The sequence below is a fragment of the Macaca fascicularis genome, chromosome 12 (genome assembly GCF_037993035.2).
Source record: "Macaca fascicularis isolate 582-1 chromosome 12, T2T-MFA8v1.1".
Classification (NCBI taxonomy): domain Eukaryota; kingdom Metazoa; phylum Chordata; class Mammalia; order Primates; family Cercopithecidae; genus Macaca; species Macaca fascicularis.
This window is the reverse complement of record NC_088386.1, coordinates 21,303,977-21,326,196: the sequence shown is the minus strand read 5'-3', so window position 1 is coordinate 21,326,196 and position 22,220 is coordinate 21,303,977. Positions and strand designations below refer to the sequence as shown.

The 22,220-nt window shown below is 36.0% G+C and overlaps 1 protein-coding gene and 1 pseudogene across 36 annotated transcripts in view; both read left to right on the top strand.

The window, feature by feature from the left end:
• Positions 1–22,220, top strand: part of ZRANB3 (zinc finger RANBP2-type containing 3) — a 321,730-nt gene that overhangs the window by 23,692 nt on the left and 275,818 nt on the right. For all 36 annotated transcript variants that reach the window (XR_012421088.1, XR_006691008.3, XR_012421091.1 and 33 more), the window contains exon 2: positions 493–660. Coding sequence is in view for 19 of the 36 variants with exons in the window: in XM_045366986.3 (XP_045222921.2) it covers positions 493–660 (168 nt within the window). In the remaining 17 variants the exon portion in view is untranslated. The remainder of the gene's footprint in view (positions 1–492; positions 661–22,220) is intronic.
• Positions 12,787–13,478, top strand: LOC102130477 (large ribosomal subunit protein eL19-like; annotated as a pseudogene).

Sequence of the window (22,220 nt, the reverse complement as noted above, 5' to 3'; positions counted from 1 at the left end):
CATTAATTACGATAAATTTGATTTTGTAGTTAATGTCTTTGTATTTTATAATTTTTTAAAATGCAGCTTTACCTCACTCTTAGAAAATCTGGTGTGATATGAAAATGTGGATCCATAAAAGGATAAATTATTAAAGGACTCATCTTTCTCTAGCAGATTCATCCCTTATTTTAAAAATTATCCAATTTGTGGAAAATGTAGTTGTATTTGTAATTTATTAGTAATACATTTGTGGCGTTAAGCTGGTGTATGGTATTAGGGCTTGAAATAGTGCATGCTGAGTTCCTAGAGAGTGCATTAAGTGATTGTTTTCAAACTCAGTGCTGTGAATTTTCTTAGTAGCTTACTGTGAGAATATGATTTAGTTTATATAAATGGTATGTCAAAGCTATTAATAAGTGCTTTAATATTATTTATATGTGATTCTGTAACATACTTAGTAATATCTATTTCTTACACCCCTCCCTTTTTTGTTGTTTCTTTGTTTTTTAGGATCATCATGCCTAGGGTTCATAACATAAAAACGTCTCTCACACCTCACATTTCTTGTGTGACAAGTGAATCTGAGAAACTGCTGGACTTTTTGCCTGACAGACTAAGAGCAAAGCTGCTTCCATTCCAGAAAGATGGCATCATTTTTGCCCTCAAAAGAAATGGCAGGTAAAATTCTTCTTTTAAGACATGCTAAAAATGTTAAATTCCTGGCAAGTGTATTAAAAACAAAGTTCTGTTCAAACTATTCTTTTCAAACAATCTTTTTTTGGTAGAATTGATTGTGACTAAGTTAGCTTTATCCATTTACTATGGTTGACTTATACTTCATGTTGAAATCTGCCGAACCAATTGTGATTTCTTAAGAGAAAGTATGTTCAGTTATCTTAATAATTTCAGTTACCAGATATTCTCAGCAACTCATATATTGACAGTTTTCTAGAATGTTGCTTTCACATGAAACTAATTCAACTTACTTCCATCGTTTTTTGTTTTTTTTTGTCTCTTACCAGAAGGATTTTTTTTTTTTTTTTTTTTTAACAGACTCTGCCCTTTTACCCACGCTGGAGTGTAGTGGCATGATCTTGGCTCACTGCAACCTCTGTCTCTTGGGTTTAAGTGATTCTGCCACATCAACCTCCTGAATAGCTGGAACTATGGGGTGCACACCACCACACCCGGGTAATTTTTGTTTTTGTTTTGTTTTTTTTAGGGATGGGTTTTCACCATGTTGCCCAGGCTGGTCAAACTCCTGGGCTCAAGTGATCCTTCTGCCTTGCCTCCCAAAGTGCTGAGATTACAGGCATGAGCCACTGCACCCATCCATTGTATTTTTATTCATTTTATTTTTCACCTTAGATTTAGCAACTTCTGGGTGTGTCTTATGAGTACCTTATAGTACTGTCTGTATTTCTTTACTTCTTTCAAACTTCATGATAGTTATATGATCTCTTCCATCAAATTGGGCCATTATATGGTTTTCTATATTTTTAAGGATAGCATTGTCTTAGTTCCACAGTCACATATATCATGTACTTTCTCTTCAACATTTTATTATGAACAATTTAAAAAACATACAACGAAATTGAAAGAATGTTAGAGTAAATGCTTGGTAGAGTCAACACACGCAGTTTATTATTAACATTTTGCCATGCTTGGTCTATCACGTATTTATCTATTAATCCATCCCTCTATCCTTCTACCCCATCAGTCCGTTTTATTATTTTCATTTATTTCAAATTAAATTACAAACATTATTATACTTTCTCATATATACTTAAGTATATGTATGATTAACCAGAATTCATATTTGTTTACAGATTTTTTTCTGTTGTGATTTAATTAATGAAATGTACAAACCTTGACAAATGCATATACTTTTATAACCCAAACCCATCATCCTAGAAAGTTACTTCATTCCCTTTCTGAGTCAGTCCCCACTCTCACATTGATCTGATGTTTTTTATTTTGCCTGTTTTTAGTGGTTTATATAAATGGAATCCAGTTGTATGTGCTGTTTATGAAAAACTTTTTTAAATTGTTGTAGTCTTATTGAGATTCATGTATTAGTAGTTTGTTTATATTGTACACATTTGTATTTATAACTGTTAGTTGACACTTAAGGTTATATACCTGGTGTTTTTCACCTTACACCTGCATCTTCTCAGTTTCTCCACCCTAGACATCACTTCTGTAGATTTCCATTGCTTTTATGGAGTTAGAAAAGTTGTACTCTTTCATATTCACATTGTTAACCGTCCTCAAATTCCTGAAGATTCAGTCACAAATGACATTTTAAACTGCCATTTGACAGCCTTTAGCTCCTTTAGGTATTTCATATTTTGTGTGGTTGGGCTTCTCACTATGGCAGAGTAGAAAGAACGTACGCTTTAGGTTTAGACTTGGTTTAAATCTGAGCCACTTACTATTTCTGTGATGCTGTGCATGCTTCTTTAACAATTCATACTTCAGATTCATTAACTATAAAATGGATTTTATAATCCTAATTACTGTGGTTAGAAAAGAAGACCGAGTTCTTCATAATGGTGAAATAAAATGCCTTTTCCCTTTTTCGTATCTAGACTTAGTAATTTCCAAACACTTGTCCCTGGACTGTTAACCAGTCCTAACAAAATATGGATACATGTAGCAAAATGAGAAAATAAAAACTGTGCTGTTCATAAAGCAAAATTCATTCATTTTAGAGAACCTTCATTTATTTTGAGCTTAAGTCTTCTTTTTTGGAGGCTTAGAATTGTCCTTTCTTTTCTGAAAACATGATGTTAGTTGCGGAAAGTTTTTATTATATTATTTGGCAAATGAAAACTGGGGAAATGTTTCCCATCAAGTTTTTTGTTTACTTGACCATGAAATAGTAATTTCAGGATTTAAAAATAATTTCAGGATATATTTTATCTTGAGTTCATTCTTCAGTAATATTTTCGTTGGCAATATAGGTCTGCTTTAATAGTTATTTTTTTCTTAGCACTTAGAAGGTTGTATCCTCCTGTCTTCTGGCTTCCATAATTGTCATTGATAATATACCCCTGAGTCTCAAAATAGCACCTTACAGATGACTTATTTATTACAAAGGTAAAAATTACAAAATGGCCAAGCTTGGTATTGCTAATAGTGGGATAGCCACATGCTTAATGTGGTGCACAGAAGAGACATAACATTACCTTATGTGGTGTTCTTACTGGAAACATTTGATCTGGGAATCATGGTGAAACTGTCCAACTAATCCAGAATGTAGAACATTTTTTCATGCCAACTGACTTGGACTCTTCAAAGGATTCAGTGTCATCAAAATCAAAGGAAGTAGTGTATCAAGGAAAGTCTCTAAATTGAGAGAGACCTCTAATAACCATACCATCTAAAAGTAATGCACAAGCCTTGGTTAGATCCTGGATCAGTAAAAAGAAAAACTTTAGGGAATGCTTTTAAGATCACTGGGAAAATTTCATCTGGACTCTATTTAGATGATGTTATTGGATTAATGTTGATTATCTTAGATGAGGTAATGGTGTTGTCATTGAATAGAAGAATGTTCTTGTTTCTAATAAATGCATGATAAAGAATTTTCAGACAATAACAATAGTGCTATTGTTAGTGCTATACTTTCTACATTTTCCCAAAAGGGAAGGACTTATGTTCAGAAACATTTTGAGTGGATGAGCCAAAATGTTAACAGTGTGAATTTAGTGAGTAGTATATTCTGGTGGGTGTCTTCATTGGTGAGTGGTATAATCTGCGGGGTATGCTCATTGAATTATTCTTTTTTGCTTTTCTGTGAGTTTGAAATTTTTTTAAATAAAAAAAAAATCCGTCCAATTTTTGTTCCTTTGTGCATCATCTGACTTGAAGATTTTCTCGTCTTTGGAGTTCTGCAGTTTCACTATACTTTATTCAGTATGGTTTTCTTTTTATTTATCCTGTTTAGGATTATTGTGCCTTTTAAATCTGGGATTTGTGTTTGTTGATTCTAGGAGATTCTCAGCTATTCCCTCTTCAAATATTGCTTCTCCCCCGTTTGTTTTGTCTGCTGCAATTCCAGTTAGATTTATACTTGACCTTTTTCTTTCATCCTATGCCTCTATTAATGTCTCATATATTTTCTGTTTATTACATTATGACTGTTTTCAAGTTCTCTTATACAATTCATAACCAGCTGGTCTAATCTGCTGTTTAACCAACCTATTCAGTTTTTTAAAAGTACTTTTTATTTTATTTTATTTTTTACTGATATGTAATTTACATGGACAAAGGTATACAGATTGTGAATGTACAGCTTGAGGAATTTTCACAGTGTAGCATCACCAAGATCGAGAAATAGAACATTGCCAGCATCACAGAAACCTCCCTCTTATCCCTTCCAATCGTTACTACTTCCTTTCTCTCGAAAAGTAACCACTATCCTGACTTCTAACATTATAGATTGCTTTGCCTGTTCAACTATATTATTGTAATTGTATATTCTTTTGTATCTTGTTTTTCTCAACATTATTGTGAGATCAATCTATGTTTTTGTATGTGGTTGTAGTTCATTCATTCTCATTGCCATGTAAAATTCCATCTTGTGAATATACCATAATTAATTCATGCCACTGTGGAGCATTTGGGTTATTTCTAGTTTGGGGCTCATAAAATAGTAATGATATGAATGTTCTTATACAAATCTTTTGGTGAACGTATATACACACTTTGATGTGTATCTACGAAGAAGAATTGTTGGATCATAGGGTGTGCGTGTATTCCATTTTAGTAGATAATGCCTATATTAGTTTGCTAGGACTATCATAAAAGCATACTGCAACTAGGTGGCTTAAACAACAGAAATTTATTTTCCCACAGTTTTGGAGGCTAGCAGTCCAAAATTAAGGTGTTGGCAGGGTTGATTCCTCTTGAGAGCTGTGAAGGAATTGTCTTTTCCAGGGCTCTCTTCTTGACTTGTAGGCTACTGTTTTCTTCCTATTTCTATTCAAATTATCTTCCCTCTGTTTATGTCTCTAGTTCCAAATTTGCCTTTTTTGTATGGACACTAGTCATATTCGGTACATTGGTGATACCCTAATGACTTCATCTTAAGTAATTATGTCTGCAGTGACCATATTTCCAAATAAGGTCACATTTTGAGGTACTGGGGGTTTGAACTTCAGCATATGAATTTTGGCGATATGTAATTCAACCCATACCTCTGCTAAACATTTTCCAATGTAATTTCACCAATTTTTTCTTGTATCAACAGTGTTTAAGAGTTCCATTTATATCTCATCCTCACCAACACTTCATTTTGCCTATCTTTATTTTCATTTTAGATATTCTGGTAGGTATATAGTGATGTATATTGAGGTTTTTATTTACATTTCTCTGATGATAAGTAAAATGTAATACCTTATCATATGCTTATTAGTCATTTGGACATCTTTTGTTAAGTGCCTGTTCATGTCTAATCTGTTTTTCTTCTGGATTGTCTATTTGCCTTTTTCTTATTGTTTTGTAGGAGTCCTTTTGTCAGATTTATATTCTGGATATGAGTCTTTTATCAGGTATATTTATTGCAAGTAAATTTTCTCAGGTTGTGTTTTGCCTTTTCCTTGTCTTAATGATGTCTTCTGATAAGCAGAGATTCTCAATTTTAATGTCATCTTACATCATCTTTATCCGTATTCGTTCTATACCTGGCACTTTTTTTATTTTTTTTTTTTGAGACAGAGTCTTGCTCTGTCTCCCAGGCTGGAGTGCAGTGGCCCTATCTCTGCTCAGTGCAACCTCCACCTCATGGGTTTAAGCAATTCTCCTGCCTCAGCCTCCCGAGTAGCTGGGACTACAGACGTCTGCCACCACACCCAGCTAAGTTTTGTATTTTTAGTGGAGACGGGGTTTCACCATGTTGGCCAGGCTGCTCTCAAACTCCTGACCTTGTGATCCACCCGCCTCTGCCTTCCAAAGTGTTGGGATTACAAGTGTGAGCCACCGTGCCCGGTCTGGCTGTCACTTTGATCAAATTTTAAAAATCTTTGTCTACTATGAAGTCATGAAGAGATTTCCTGTGTTTTCTTCTAAAAGCTTTATTGTTTTAATTTTTACATTAATTTGATTTACAATCTACTTTGAATTGTTTTGTGTATATGGTATGAAGTAGACATCAGGATTGATTATTTATTTATTTATTTATTTATTTTTTGAGACAGAGTCTCGCTATCTCCCAGGCTGGAGTACAGTGGCGCGATCTTGGCTCACTGCAACCTCTGCCTCCCGAGTTCAGGTGATTCTCCTGCATCGGTCTCCCGAGTAGCTGGGATTACAGGTGCACACCACCATGACCAGCTAATTTTTGTATTTTTAGTAGAGACAAAGTTTTACCATGTTGGCCTGGCTCATCCTGAACTCCTGACCTCCACTGATCTGCCCGCCTTGGCCTCCCAAAGTACTGGGATTACAAGTGTGGGCCACTGTGCTCGGCCTCACTTACTTATTTTTAAGTTTATTTTTACATATGAATGTCTACTTGATCTAGCACAATTTATTGAAAAGACTTTTTCCTACTGCATTGTAATGTTACTTTTGTCATAAATCAAGTAATTTTATGTGTATACCTTTCTAGGTAAGTGCTGTCTAATGGAACTTTCCACTGTGATGGAAATATTCTTTATGTATACTGTTCAATTCAGTAGCTATTCACTGCAGATGGCTATTGAGTACTTGAAGTGTGACTAGTGCAACTAATGATTGCATTTTTAATTTTACTAATTTTAATTAATTCAAATTTAAATAGTCACATGTTTAGTACCTACCATATGGAATAGTGCAGTTGTAGATTCTTTGTTTTGTTTCTCTGTTTGCAGTCTTTGTGTCAGTACCATACTTCTTCATGCTTCTTACTGTAGCTTTATAATAAATATTCTGGTATCAGATAGTATAAATCTTTCAGCCTTACTCTTTTTCAAAATTGTCTCAGCTATTATTGACTCTTTGAATTACATGTAAATTGTAGAAGTCATTTATCAATTTTCACAAAAAAATTTGCTAGGATTGTGAATGAAGTTTTATTGCATCTATAGATCAGTTTGGGGATAATTGATATATTTATAATATGGAGTATTTCATTCCGTGAACACGAATTATTTTTACATTTACTTAATTGCTTTTTTGGTGTCCTGTATACCTCTTATCTTTTTTGTTGTGTGCTGCAGTTTTGATATTTTGCATTTAGCCATATTCAAGCTTACTGATGTTATTTTTACTGTTAATTAATTTATTGAATTCTCTTAAGGATGAGACCATCACTCAATATACTTGAAATCAGAAACCACTCAATTTCTTTCTTGATAAGCAAGGGAGAACTGTGCTTCTTAGCCATGACTTTCTAAACAAAGCAAAGAGTTGGTATTGCACTGGGCTTTAGAAGCCTGGAGACTTTCAAAAACAGGAGTGTTTAAGGACTGTGTGAAATTTCTGTGTATACTTTAGGGATTAGCTGACTACCAGAGAACAGTTAGTCCTTTCTTTTCTTGAAATTGGAGAATACAGACTTTTAACTTTCTGTTCTTAATTTCAGAAAGTGTATTTTTAAGTCCAATTCAGCTCTGCCTGCTTATGTTGGTAGCGTCTTTTTTTGCTATGTTTTGATTCTGTCTTATTTCTGTAAATATTTAGAACATACTTATTTATGTAAGTCATACTTATTTACATTCTTTGAAGTCCTTTAGAGGTTAATTTTGCCTTTTATTGTTGTATGTGATGGTTTATTTCCCAGTGTATTTGCAGATGTCTTAAATTTTGTTTTAATAAATAATCTTAATCTGTGGGTTTTGTTTTTTTGTTTTTCTAAGACAGAGGTTTGCTCTTGTTGCCCAGGCTGGAGTGCAATGGCACCATCTTGGCTCACTGCAACCTCTGCCTCCTGTGTTCAAGCGATTCTCCTGCCTCAGCCTTCTGAGTAGCTGGGATGACAATCGCATGCCACCACGCCTGGCTAATTTTTAAAATATTTTTAGTAGAGATGGGGTTTTGTCATGTTGGCTAGGCTGGTCTCGAACTCCTGATCTCAGGTGATCCACCCACCTGAGCCTCCCAAAGAGTTGGGATTACAGGCGTGAGCCACCACGCCTGGCCAGTCTGTGGAAATTCTGAGAGATGTAAATGAGTAAGTTCTTCAATGGAGGATTTGCAGAATTAGATTCTTGGCTTGCAGTTTCCCAGGTCACACAGGTAATATAAATTCAAACCTCAAGTTCATTTTTAGGTAGGCTTACTATTATGAATTTCGATCATTAATTTTCATCTCCTGCCAAGCTTTAAGTTTCCTTATTAGCTTAAAAAATTAAGTATAGTTTAATTTAATAAAATATATGGATTTTAGGTGCACAGTTTTGTAGATTCTGATACACTGAATACCCCTGTGTTTTCAAAAACCTCCGTCAAGATATAAAACATTACCATCATCCAAAGTAGGCCTCTTTCTAAACAATCCCATCCTCCTGCATTAAAATCACTGATCTGACTTCTGTCACTAAAGTATATTTTTTATAGTTACTTGCTGCTCTATTTTTTCAACTTTTTGAAGTAATTTCAAATGTACAGAAAAGTCACAAAAATATAGAATAACTTTTATGTATATTTTACTTAGAGTCACAAATTTTTAACATTTTGCCACATTTACTTTATTATTCTCTCAGTCTATACAAACACACACATACATGTATATACACCTATGCTTGCATTCATCATGTTCCTTTAATTTGCAATACTGGCTGCTCTGCCTATGGAGTAGCCATTCTTTTATTCCTTTACTTTCCTAATAAACTTGCTTTAAAAATAATAATAATATGCTATAGTATAGTATGTATTTTTTTTAAATAAAGATATTCTCTTACATAGACACAGCACAGTTACCACATTTAAGAATTTAACTTTTTATTTTTTTTTATTCTTAGTTTTGTTTTTTTAGAAACACGATCTTACTCTGTCACGTAGGCTGGAGTACAATGGCACAATCATTGCTCACTGTAACCTTGTATTCCCGGACCCAAGTGATCCTCTCACCTCAGCCTCCCAAGTTGCTAGTATTACAGGTGCACACCACTGTGCACAATGTCTTTTTTTGTAGACAGAGTTCTGCTATGTTGCGCAGTCTGATATTGAACTCCTGGCCCCATGTGATCTTCCTGCTTTGGCCTCCCAGAGTGCTAGAATTACAGGCATGAGCCATTGCATGTGGCTGGAATTTAACTATTATACAATACTTTAATATACTTATATTTTGTCAGTTGTCCCTATACTGTCCTTTATAGCATGTTTTTTGTTCAGTGTGAAGATCTAATCTAGGATCACTTATTGCATTTAATGATATCTTTTTGTTTCCTTTAATGTGGGACAGTTCCTTACCCTTTCATGACACTGGCCTCAACTTATTTTTATGTTTCATCACAATGAGATTCAGATTATGCAATCTTTCCTGCATCAGTACATAGTGAGATTGAGGTCATATGCTTTTCAGGGTATTATTTTGAGTTCCTTAGCCCCAAGGCCAAGTTCCTGGCCAAAGTTTGGTCCAGTATCACTGCATAGTTAACTGTTTTTTCTTCTCACAGTTGTTTAGTATGTAACAATTAACATGAGATATTGTGACCATGCAAATATGCTGCTCCTTCTCTGATTTTCCCTCTCTTGGATTTAGCATACATAGATGGTTCCTGTTCAAATCAAATTTTGTCATGATGGCTGTAAAATGATTTATTAATTGGCATTTATTGTAAAGAAGTGCCCCCCTTCTGCCCCTCTCCTCTCTCCTTTCCTTCCTTTCTTTCCTTTATTTTCCTTTCTTCCTTCCTTTTTTTTTTTTTTTTTTTTGAGATGGAGTCTTGCTCTGTCGCCCAGGCTGGAGTGCGGTGGCCTGATCTCGGGCAATTTCCGCCTCCCGGGTTCATGCCGTTCTCCAGATTACAGGCGTGAGCCACCGCGCCCGGCCCTCCCTCCCTCCCTCCAGCTGTCCCTCCCTCCCTCCTTCCTTCATTCCTTCCCTCCTTCCTATTTCTGTCCATCTATTCATCAGAGATCCAGTGGCAAAAGAAAACAAACCGGAACTAGATTTAGATGGACTCATGAATTTGTTACTGTATCGTATCTTAGTTTTCTCTGTTTTGGAACATGCTACAAACAGAATCATGCAGTTTATGTGGATCCTCTCTCACTCAACATAATGTTTTAGCAATTTCATCTATGTTGTTTTACCTCTGAATATGTCACAATTATTTTGTTCATTTACTTGGTGATGGACATTTGGGTTGGCTCTGGTGTAGGGCTCTTACGAATAATGATGGTCTTAACATTCTTAGATGAGTCCATCTGTGGACATGTTTTCAATTCTTTTGCTAGAGGAGTCTGCTTTAACTTTATTTAAAAACTGCCCAACTTTTTCCCATGAATCAACAATATATAAGAGTTCTAGATGATCCACATCTCTGTCAACATTTGATATTGTTAGCCTTTTTTATTTTAGGCATTCAAAATGAATGGCTATTCGAGAGGTAGCTTATTATGTTTCACTTTGTACTTTCTTAATGATGTTGAACATGTTTCCCTGTACTTACCAATCATCCTTGTATAGTTATATATGTTATATACAGCATATAATAGATATATTATAAAGTGTTGTAATGTTTTGCTCTTGTTTTAATAGGGTTGCGTTTTTATTATTTATTGGAAGTTCTTTTCATATTCTAGATATAAGACTTTTGGCAGATATATATCTTGTGAATATTTTCCCTAGTCTGTAGCCTCCTTTTGATTTTCCTTCTCATATGGTATTCTAATGAACAGAAAATTTTAACTTAAAAAAATTAACTTCATCAAGTTTTCCTTTTATAGTTAGTGCTTTCTATATTCAAACAAGTCATTTCATACCTCAGGATTACAAAATCATCTTGTGTTTTCTTCCGGAAGCTTTATAGTTTTCCTTTTTCTATTTTGATGTATATATATATATATAGATAGATAGATATATTCGATCTCAATTTTTAAATACGGGGTGAGGTAAGAGTTCTAGGTTCTGTTTTCTTTCATACTAGTATCTAGTTATTTCAGCACCATTTGTAGAAAAGTCTATCATTCCCATAAATTACCTTGGCACTTTAGTGAAAAATTGATTGACCACATATGTCTAAATCTATTTCCTGTTTGTTTCCTTTTGCCACTGAATCTCTTTTTCTGTTGTCACCCTTCTTCCATTTTCATTTAAGCGCCAGCTTTCTTAGGCTCAAGCTTTATTTAGGACTCTTATTTCTGCTATCTATTTCTATTAGGTCTAGGGCGTTATTCTTGTTGCTCTGCACGGTTCTTCAGTCCTAAGGTTTTTGTTGGTGGCTTCTATAGACACCTTCAATGTGGCATGTGTTTTTATCACTCATCACTGTGTGTTTGACTTTCTCTTTGTAAGTTTTCATTGACTATTGTAAATTACCTTTACTTTTTCTTCAGACTGGTGCTACATTTTAAAATATAATGTTTTACCTAATTTAGCATTTCTAGGTGTTTGCAAAAGGAGGGATTTTTAGAATATCTAAACCACCATAGTACTGGGAACAGAAACCTTACAGTTAAATCTTCATTCATTCTGGATTACACTCTTTATCATAATAAAATATCCTTATTATAAAAATCACTTAATTCTTTCCTTTTGTCCTCTGAATGTGATCTCTAATTAGTATCCCAACAACCGTTTCATTCTGTCCATGCTTTCCTAGCATGCCTTTAACCATCTTCTTATTTTCAACATTTTTGAAACCTTTAGATGAATTTTTATGTTACAAGGTTAGGTTTCACTTTGTTACTTAGTTTGTCTTTGCTCTTAAGTAACAGTGTTAAACTCACTTTCATTCATCGATATTAGAGTTATATGTAGTCTTTATGCAATTATCATAGTATTTGCTATGGTTTCTGTTGCCTAAAAATATGTTTTTATATGATCACTCTATGATCCATTAAATATGTCATTATATAATCCATGTTTTCCTGTTTTCGTTTAGTATACACCATTAGTAATTTAAAGGTTTGGTTTGGAATCCATTGGTTATCTTTATAACTAATGTTTTGTGTGATATACTTTGTTCTCTATTTTATTGCTTATTGTTTTCTTACTCCCAGTTATATGCAATGACATTGGTATATTGCCTTTTTCTCCCTCTCTGTCCTTTCTGAGCACATGATATCGATTGGTTAAATTATTTTTTTGATGTTCACCTTTATATCTTTAATAATACTTGCACTTTTCATTTATAAAAATACATGGCTGGGCGTGGTGGCTCATGCCTGTAATCCTAGCAATTTGGGAGGCCGAGGTGCGTGGATCATGAGGTCAGGAGATGGAGACCACCCTGGCTAACACAGTGACACCCCATCTCTAAAAATACAAAAAAAATTATCCGGGCCTGGTGGCGTGCACCTGTAATCCCAGCTACTCGGGCTGCTGAGGCAGGGGAATTGCTTGAACCAGGGAGGTGGAGGTTGCAGTGAGCGAAGATTGCGCCACTGCATTCCAACCTGGGCGACAGAGCGAGACTATGTCTCAAAAAAAAAAAAAAAAAAAAAAAAAAGCCGGGCATGGTGGCACATTACTGTAATCCCAGCTACTCGGGAGGCTGAGGCAGGAGAATCCCATGAACCTAGGAGGTGGAAGTTGCAGTGAGCCAAGATCGTGCCACTGCATTCCAGCCTGGGTAACAGAGCAAGACTCTGTCTCAAAAAAAATAAGTAAAAAAAAAAATACGCTTTCCTTTCGCTGCTGGGGCTGCAGCCATGAGTATGCTCAGGCTTCAGAAAAGGCTCGCCTCTAGTGTCCTCCGCTGTGGCAAGCAGGTCTGGTTAGACCCCAGTGAGACCATTGAAATCGCCAATGCCAACTCCCGTCAGCAGATCCGAAAGCTGATCAAAGATGGGCTGGTCATCCGCAAGCCTGTGACTGTCCATTCCCGAACGCGATGCGGGAAAAATACCTTGGCCCGCCGGAAGCCAGGCACATGGGCATAGGTAAGCGGAAGGGTACAGCCAATGCCGGAATGCCAGAGAAGGTCACGTGGATGAGGAGAATGAGGATTCTGCGCCGGCTGCTCAGAAGATATCGTGAGTCTGAGAAGATTGATCGCCACATGTATCACAACCTGTACCTGAAGGTGAAGGGGAATGTGTTCAAAAGCAAGCGTATTCTCATGGAACACATCCACAAGCTAAAGGCAGACAAGGCCCACAAGAAGCTCCTGGCTGACCAGGCTGAGGCCTGCAGGTCTAATACCAAGGAAGCACGCAAGCGCCTGAAGAGCGCCTCCAGGCCAAGAAGGAAGAGATCATCAAGACTTAGTCCAAGGAGGAAGAGACCAGGAAATAAAAGCTCCCCCTTTGTCTGTACATACTGGCCTCCGTGATTACATAGATCAGCCATTAAAATAAAACAAGCCTTTTTCTGCAAAAAAAAAAAAAAAAAAAAGAAATACGTTATTTTCTTTACCAACTTTAAACTTTGCCTTTGTTCCTCTTTACCTTCAATTTCTGTGTTGTGATTATTTATAACTTACGTTGTCCTCTGTAAACCAGATTATTTAAATAGTTAAGTATTTTCATTGCTTCCCTCGGTCCCTTCTGTTTCTGCACAGTGTCCTTTGGTTGAAGTTATCAAAGTTTTTTTAAAAAGACCTAGGTCTGTTAACAGTGACTCATGCCTATAATCCCATCATTTTGGGAGGCTGAGGCGGGAGAGTCACTTGAGCCCAGGAGTTCAAGACTTGCCTGGGCAACATAACGAGACCCTGTCTTGAATGAATGAATGAATGAATGAATGAATGAATAAATACCTAAATAAGTAAATAAGTAATGTGAGGCCAGGTGTGGTGGCCAACTCCTGTAATCCCAGTACTTTGGGAGGCCAAGGCAGGTGGATCACCTGAGATCAGGAGTTCAAGACCAGCCTGGCTAACATGGTAAGACCTCGTCTCTACTAAATATACAAAAAATTAGTCAGCATGGTGGTGTGTGCCTGTAGTCCCAGCTACGCAGGAGGCTGAGGCAGGAGAGAATTGCTTGAACCTGGGAGGCAGAGGTTGCAGTGAGCCGAGATCGCATCACTGCACTCCAGCCTGGGCAACAGAGTGAGATTCTGTCTCAAACAAAAGAAGTAATGTGAAGTCTGTTCCCTAATTTCTTGTACTTTATTTATGTATTTCCTTCTTTGTTTCCTTCTTTTTTGATAACTTAAGAGATTTATATATTTTTGGAATACATGTGATAATTTGATATATTCATATAATGTGGAAAGTTCAACTTGGGGTAATTGGGATATCCATCACCTTAAATATTTATTTTTTCTTTATGTTAGGAACATTCAAATTTTTCTCTTCTAGCTATTTTGAAATGTACAATAGATTAATGCTAACTATAGTCAGCCTACTGATCTACCAAACGTTAGGTCTTATTTCTTCTGTCTAACTGTATATTTGTACCCATTAATCAATCTCTTCATCCTCCCCTTCCCAACCACTAGTAGCCACTAAGGTACTCTGTACCTTTGTGAGATTCGCTTTTTGAGCTCCCACATATGAGTGCGAACATGTGATATTTGTCTTTCTGTGCTTGGCTTATTTCACTTAGCATCATGACCTCCAGTTCCATCCATGTTGCTGCAGATGAGAGGATTTTATTCTTGTTTGTGGCTGAATAATATACATTGTGTGTGTGTGTGTGTGTGTGTGTGTGTGTGTATCACATTTTCTTTTTCCATTCATCTACTCATGGTCATTTTAAGTTGATTACACATTTTGGCTATTGAGAACATTGCTACAGTAACATAAGAGTGCAGATACCTCTTGATTTCTTTTTTTTTTGGATATATACCCAGTAGTGGAATTGCTGGATCATTGATATTTGTATTTTTAGTTTCTTGAGGAACCTCCATATTGGTTTCCATAGCAGCTGTCCTGATTTACATTCCTACCAACAGAGTGCAAGGATTCCCCTTTCTCTACATCTTTACCAACATCCCTTATTCTCAATTTTTTTGATAAAAGCAATTTTAACTGTGGTGAGATGATATCTCATTGTGGTTTTGATTTGCTTTTCTCTGATGATTAGTGATGTGTAACATTTTTATATACCTGTTGGCAGTTTATATATCTTCCTTGAGAATTGTCTGTTTAGATCTTTTGTCCATTTTTTCATTGGAGTTTTTTTTTTTTTTTTTTGCTATAAGTTTCTTAGATATTCTGCCTATTAATTTCTCATCAGATAGACATTTTGCAAATATTTTCTCTCTTGTATTCTAAAACTATCCTTTCTCTCACTTTATAATGACGCATCTGTTAGGTAAGAAATTCCTCAGACCCACTTTATTTCCTTTTGTAGGCAGCGCTCACTGTTTGCTGTAGACTAGTCTGAGGGCTCGCTGAAATTTTTTCTACTTGGAAGTGATCAGTTTTTTACCTCACTACCCATTTTTTGCAGTCCAGTAGTAGAATATGTCTTGGCATTGACCTTTATGTTTCTCTTTTTCTTGGATGTGCCATATTCTTTTATTTTCTAGTTTACATTTTTCTTCTATTTCTGGGAACTATTATATTGAGAACAGTTTTTTACTTTTTTCATTTTGACTTGCTTCTTTGAAGACTTCAAATATGCTTGTATTTCTTAATTTGTCTTGGCCTATTTATATCACTGGTTTTTTTCTCGTTTCCATTCTTAATTTTTTTTTTCTCCATAACCCCCCTTTTTTTTTGTTTAAATTCTTTTTGAAAATTTCCTTTTCAATCCTATTCTGTGTGTACTTTCCTGTTTTAGTAGTACCTGTTCTGTCTTCTGCTTCCATTTGACCTTCATTTCAGTTTTGTTTATTTATGTATTTTATTATTTCTCTGACCTGTAAATTCACATTTTATTTCTTCATGTTTTTGACCATAGCGCCCCTGAGCTCCTGCATCTCCTCTTTATGTTTTCTGTGTTATAGAGGTGATTGCTTCTTTAAGTTTATACTTGTGGCAATATAGTTGACTATAATTTTCATCTGCTTCATAACTTTTTCTTGTGTGTTTCCATTTGATTTTTTTCTTTCCTTCATTTTATTTGTAGAATTCCTTTTTTAAGAATGACTGCTCATCATACAATGAGGAACATTTTTTCCTGCACATACTGTTTGCAAAAGTCATCTTGGAGGGCTAGAGCAATGTTATAGACTAACACCTATTCTCCTTATGACACTGTTTTTGTATGTAATTGATTTCTTTTGCTATGACACTATTTTTGTATGTAATTGATTTCTTTTGATTATATAGCATACTTTGTTTTATTATGCTATATAGAATAATCAAATATATATGCTATATAGTATAATCAAATATAATATGCTATATTTGATTATATAGCGTACTTTGTTTTATTATGATTTGCTTTATTGTGCTTTGTATATATTGTGTTTTTTACAAATTGTGCTTTGCATATATTGTGGTTTTTACAAATTGTGCTTTGCATATATTGTGGTTTTTACAAATTGTGCTATATAGTATAATCAAATATAGTATACTATATAGTATAATCAAATATATATGCTATACAGTATAATCAAATATAGTATGCTATATTTGATTATATAGCATAATTTGTTTCATTATAATTTGCTTTATTGATTATATAGTATAATCATATAGTATGCTATATTTGATTATATAGCATACTTTGTTTCATTATAATTTGCTTTATTGTGTTTTGCATATATTGTGGTTTTTACAAATTGAAGGTTTGTGGTATTCCTGCATTGAGCACATCTTTTGGAACCATTTTTCCAACAGCGAGTGTTAGGTTTGTGTCTGTGTGTCATATTTTGGTAATTCTCAATATTTCAAACCATTTCATTATTTATGGTGATCAGTAATTAGTGATCTTTGAGTTTACTATTATAATTGTTTTGGGGTGCCATGAATGATACCAATTCATATAAGATGGTGAACCTAATGGATAAATATTGTGTGTGTTCTAACTGCTCCACTGACTGGCTCTTCCTCTGTCGTTTCCTCTCCACAGGCCTCTATATTCCCTAAGACAAAACAATATTGAAATTAGGTCAGTTAATAACCCTGCAGTGGGCTGTAAGTGTTCAAGTAGAAGGAAGGATCATACATCTCTCACTTTAAATCAAAAGCTAGAAATGATCATGCTTAGTGAGGAAGGCAGGTCGAAGTGGATATAGGCTGAAAGCTAGGCCTCCTGTGCCAGTTAGCCCAAGTTGTGGATTACAAAGGAAAAGTTCTTGAGGGAAATGAAATGTGCTCCTCCAATAAATAAATGAGAGATAAGAAAGCGAAACAGCCTTATTGCAGATGTGGAGAAAGTTTCAGTGGTGTGTATAGAATATCAAACCAGTCACAACATTGCCTTATAGCAAAGCCTAATCCAGAGCAAGGCCCTAACTCTTTTCAGTTTTATGAAGGCTGAGAGGTGAGAAAACTGCAGAAGAAAAATTTGGAGCTAAAGAGTTTGGTTCATGAGGATTAAGGAAAAATGCCATCTTCATAACATAAATGTGCAAGGTGAAGCAGCAGGTGCTGATGTAGAAGCTGCAGCAGGTTACTCAGATCTAGCTAAGATCATTGATGAAAGTGACTACACTAAATAACAGATTTTGAATGTAGATGAAACAGACTTCTATTGGATGAAGATACCATCTAAAACTTTCATAGTTAGAGAGAAGTCAATGCCTGGCTTAAAAGCTTTAAAAGATAGGTTTTCTTGTTAGGGGCTAATGCAGCTGGTGACATTAAGGTGAAGCCAGTGCTCATTGACCATCTGAATATCCTAGGACACTTCAGATTTATCCTAAATCTACTCTGCCTGTGTTCTATAAATAGAACAACAAAGCCTGGATGACAGTACATCTCTTTGTAGCGTGGTTTACTGAATATTTTAAGTCTACCATTGAGACCTACTGCTCAGAAAAAATATTCCTTTCAAAATATTATAACTCATTGACAATGGACCTGGTCACCCAAGAGCTCTATTGCAGACGTACAAGATGAATGTTGTTTTCGTGCCTGGTAACACAGCATCCATTCTGTAGCCCATGTATCAGGGAGTAATTTTGACTTTTAGGTCTTAATATTTAAGAAATACATTTTGTAAGGCTGTAGTTGCCAAAGATAATTATTCCTCTGATGGAACTGGACAGAGTAAATTGAAAACATTCCGGAAAGGATTATTCTAGGTGCCATTAAGGACATTCATGATTCATAGGAGGAGGTTAAAATGTCAAATCAATAGGAATTTGGAAGAAGTTGATTCCAATCCTCATGGATTACTTGGAGGGGTTCAAGATTTCAGTAGAGGGGGCTGGGTGCAGTGGCTTGCCTGTAATCCCAGCACTTTGGGAGGCCAAGCGGGTGGATCGCCTGAGGTCAGGAGTTTTGGGACCAGCCTGGTCAACATGGCAAAACCCCATCTCTACTAAAAATACAAAAATTAGCCAGGCATGATGGCAACCACCTGTGATCCCAGCTACTCAGAAGGCTGAGGCAGGAGAATTGCTTGAACCCACTGAGATCACACCACTGCACGCTAACCTGCTCAACAGAGCAAGATTCCTCTTATATTGGAAAAAAAAAAAAAAGACTTCAGTGGAGAAAGTAACTGCAGATGTGGAAATAGCAAGAGAATTAGAATTAGAAGTGGAGCCTGAAGATGTGACTAAATTGTTGCAATCTCACATTAAAACTTGAATGGATGAGGAATTGCTTCCTATGGATGAACAAAGAAAGTGGTTTCTTGAGATGGAATCTACTCCTGGTGAAGATGCTGTGAGCATTGTTGAAATGACAACAAAAGATTTAGAATAAAACGTATACCGAGTAGATAAAGCATCAGCAGGTTGGAGAGTATTATTTCAATTTTGAAAGAACTTCTGTTACTAAAATGCTTTCAAACAGCAGTGCATGCTTTGAGAAATCTTTCATGAAAGAAAGAGTCAATTGATGTGGCATAAGTCATTGTTGCCTTATTTTCAAGAAATTGCCACAGCTGTCACACCCTTCAGCAACCACCACCTCGATTAGTCAGCAGCCATCAACAAACATTGAGGTAAAACCCTTCACTCTCCATATTTATCTCTGGATATGTGTATTTGTGAATATACATGGTTAATAATTGATAAATATATTAATACATGAAATTTTTAGTATACAGTTGAACAAGAATGTTTCTTATTTGTCATTTATTTATTCACGTCTAAGGAGATGTAAGAAGAAAATGTAATCCAAAAAGATTACAACTCTCTAAACAATCACATGTTCATTACCATTTTTTAGCAATGTTTTAAAACTAAGATATGTACATTGTTTTAGACATGCTATTGCATACTTAATAGGCTACATTATGGTGTAAACAGAGCTTTAATATACACTGGGAAACAAGTCTGTGTGACTCACCTTTTTATGACATTAGCTTTATTGAGGTGATCTGGAATGAAACCCACAATATCTCCAAGGTATGCCTGTATCAGTCTGACAGTATTGTGACCAACTATAAAGATTAAATGCCATGTTTATGACAGCACCCTGTACAGTGCCTCTAGGGGAGCAGACACTGTAAATAGTGACTGCTATAATAATTATTATAATAATCTATCTCATTTTCGGCTGAACTCACAATATCTTGGAGGTATGCCTGTATCTTCTGAATCAAAAGAAAGATGGCTAGCAAGGCAAAGTCTCTCATACATTCCCCTTCCTTAATGTGACTACTTCCTACATTCAGCATTTGTTGTTGAGCCTTGCCTGCTTCTCTTCTCCTCTACCCAGACTGGCCCCAGCAATAGACAGTGGACATATCATCCTGCGTTGCTGCTAAGAAGGGATTCTTGACTTTGCAACACAGCTATTCCTCCTACTTTGAAACTCTGTTTGGCTGTTATGTTATGTTATGTCATGTCATGTTACGTTTGTTTTGTTTTGTTTCTCTGAGATGTATAGCCTGAAGTGTTCTTTCTAGGTATACTCCTTCAGTTATTGGGGTTTTTAAAGTATATTTATTTTTTAATTTATTTTTATTTTATTGAGACAGTCTTACTCTGTTGTCCAGGCTGGAGTGCGGTGGCGCAGTCTTGGCTCACTGCAACCTCTGCCTCCCAGGTTCAAGTGATCCTCCCACCTCTCCCTCGTGAGTAGCTGGGATTTACAGGTGCCCACCACCTCGCCTGGCTAATTTATATATATATATATTAAAAAATTTTTTTTATTATTATACTTTAAGTTCTAGGGTACATGTGCACAACGTGCAGGTTTGTTACATATGTATACATGTGCCATGTTGGTGTGCTGCACCCATTAACTCGTCATTTACATTAGGTATATCTCCTAATGCTATCCCTCCCCCCTACCCCCTCCCCATAATAGGCTCTGGTGTGTGATGTTCCTCTTCCTGTGTCCAACTGATCTAATTGTTGAATTCCCACCTATGACGGAGAACATGCGGTGTTTGGTTTTCTGTTCTTATGATAGTTTGCTGAGAATGATGGTTTCCAGCTGCATCTATGTCCCTACAAAGGGCACAAACTCATCCTTTTTTATGGCTGCATAGTATTCCATGGTGTATATGTGCCACATTTTCTTAATCCAGTCTGTCACTGATGGACATTTGGGTTGATTCCAAGTCTTTGCTATTGTGAATAGTGCCACAATAAACATACGTGTGCATGTGTCTTTATAGCAGCATGGTTTATAATCCTTTGGGTATATACCCAGTAATGGGATGGCTGGGTCAAATGGTATTTCTAGTTCTAGATCCTTGAGGAATCGCCACACTGTCTTCCACAATGGTTGAACTAGTTTACAGTCCCACCAACAGTGTAAAAGTTTTCCTGTTTCTCCACATCCTCTCCAATACCTGTTGTTTCCTGATTTTTTAATGATTGCCATTCTAACTGGTGTGAGATGGTGTCTCACAGTGGTTTTGATTTGCATTTCCCTGATGGCTAGTGATGATGAGCATTTTTTCATGTGTCTGTTGGCTGTATGAATGTCGTCTTTTGAGAAGTGTCTGTTCATATCCTTTGCCCACTTTATGATGGGGTTATTTGTTTTTTTCTTGTAAATTTGTTTGAGTTCTTTGTAGGTTCTGGACATTAGCCCTTTGTCAGATGAGTAGATTGCAAAAATTTTCTCCCATTGTGTAGGTTGCCTGTTCACTCTGATGGTAGTGTCTTTTGCTATGCAGAAGCTCTTTAGTTTAATTAGATCCCATTTGTCAGTTTTGGCTTTTGCTGTCATTGCTTTTGGTGTTTTAGACATGAAGTCCTTGCCCATGCCTATGTCCTGAATGGTATTACCTAGGTTTTCCTCTAGGGTTTTTATGGTTTTAGGTCTAACATTTAAGTCTCTAATCCATCTTGAATTAATTTTCATATAAGGAGTAAGGAAAGGATCCAGTTTCAGCTTTCTACTTATGGCTAGCCAATTTTCTCAGTACCATTTATTAAATAGGGAATCCTTTCCCCATTTCTTGTTTTTGTCAGGTTTGTCAAAGATCAGATGGTTGTAGACGTGTGGTATTATTTCTGAGGGCTCTGTTCTGTTCCATTGGTCTAAATCTCTGTTTTGATACCAGTACCATGCTGTTTTGGTTACTATAGCCTTGTAGTATAGTTTGAAGTCAGGTAGCGTGATGCCTTCAGCTTTGTTCTTTTGGGTTAGGACTGTCTTGGTAATGCAGGCTCTTTTTTGGTTCCATATGAACTTTAAAGCAGTTTTTTCCAATTCTGTGAAGAAAGTCATTGGTAGCTTAATGAGGATGGCATTGAATCTATAAATTACCTTGGGCATTATGGCCATTTTCACAATATTGATTCTTCCTATCCATGAGCATAGTATGTTCTTCCATTTGTTTGTGTCCTCTTTTATTTCACTGAGCAGTGGTTTGTAGTTCTCCTTGAAGAGGTCCTTTACATCCTGCAGGGGCCCTTGAAAACAGAATGCTAAGAATAGATAGGGCTCAAGGACAGTATCTCCAATTGAACTTTTAATGAACTCCCGTAGGCGCCAAGAATGCGGACAAATAAGGAAGAGCATAGAGACAAGGAACTAAGCAGAAGGTTACATCTGGGTAAAGAAAATTTGTTTTGCATTGTGTTCTTTCTGCTGACGTGGGGTTTATGGAGTATAAATAAAGTGAGGCGGAGGCTCTGAGGGCGGCCGCCATGTTCTCTGTTT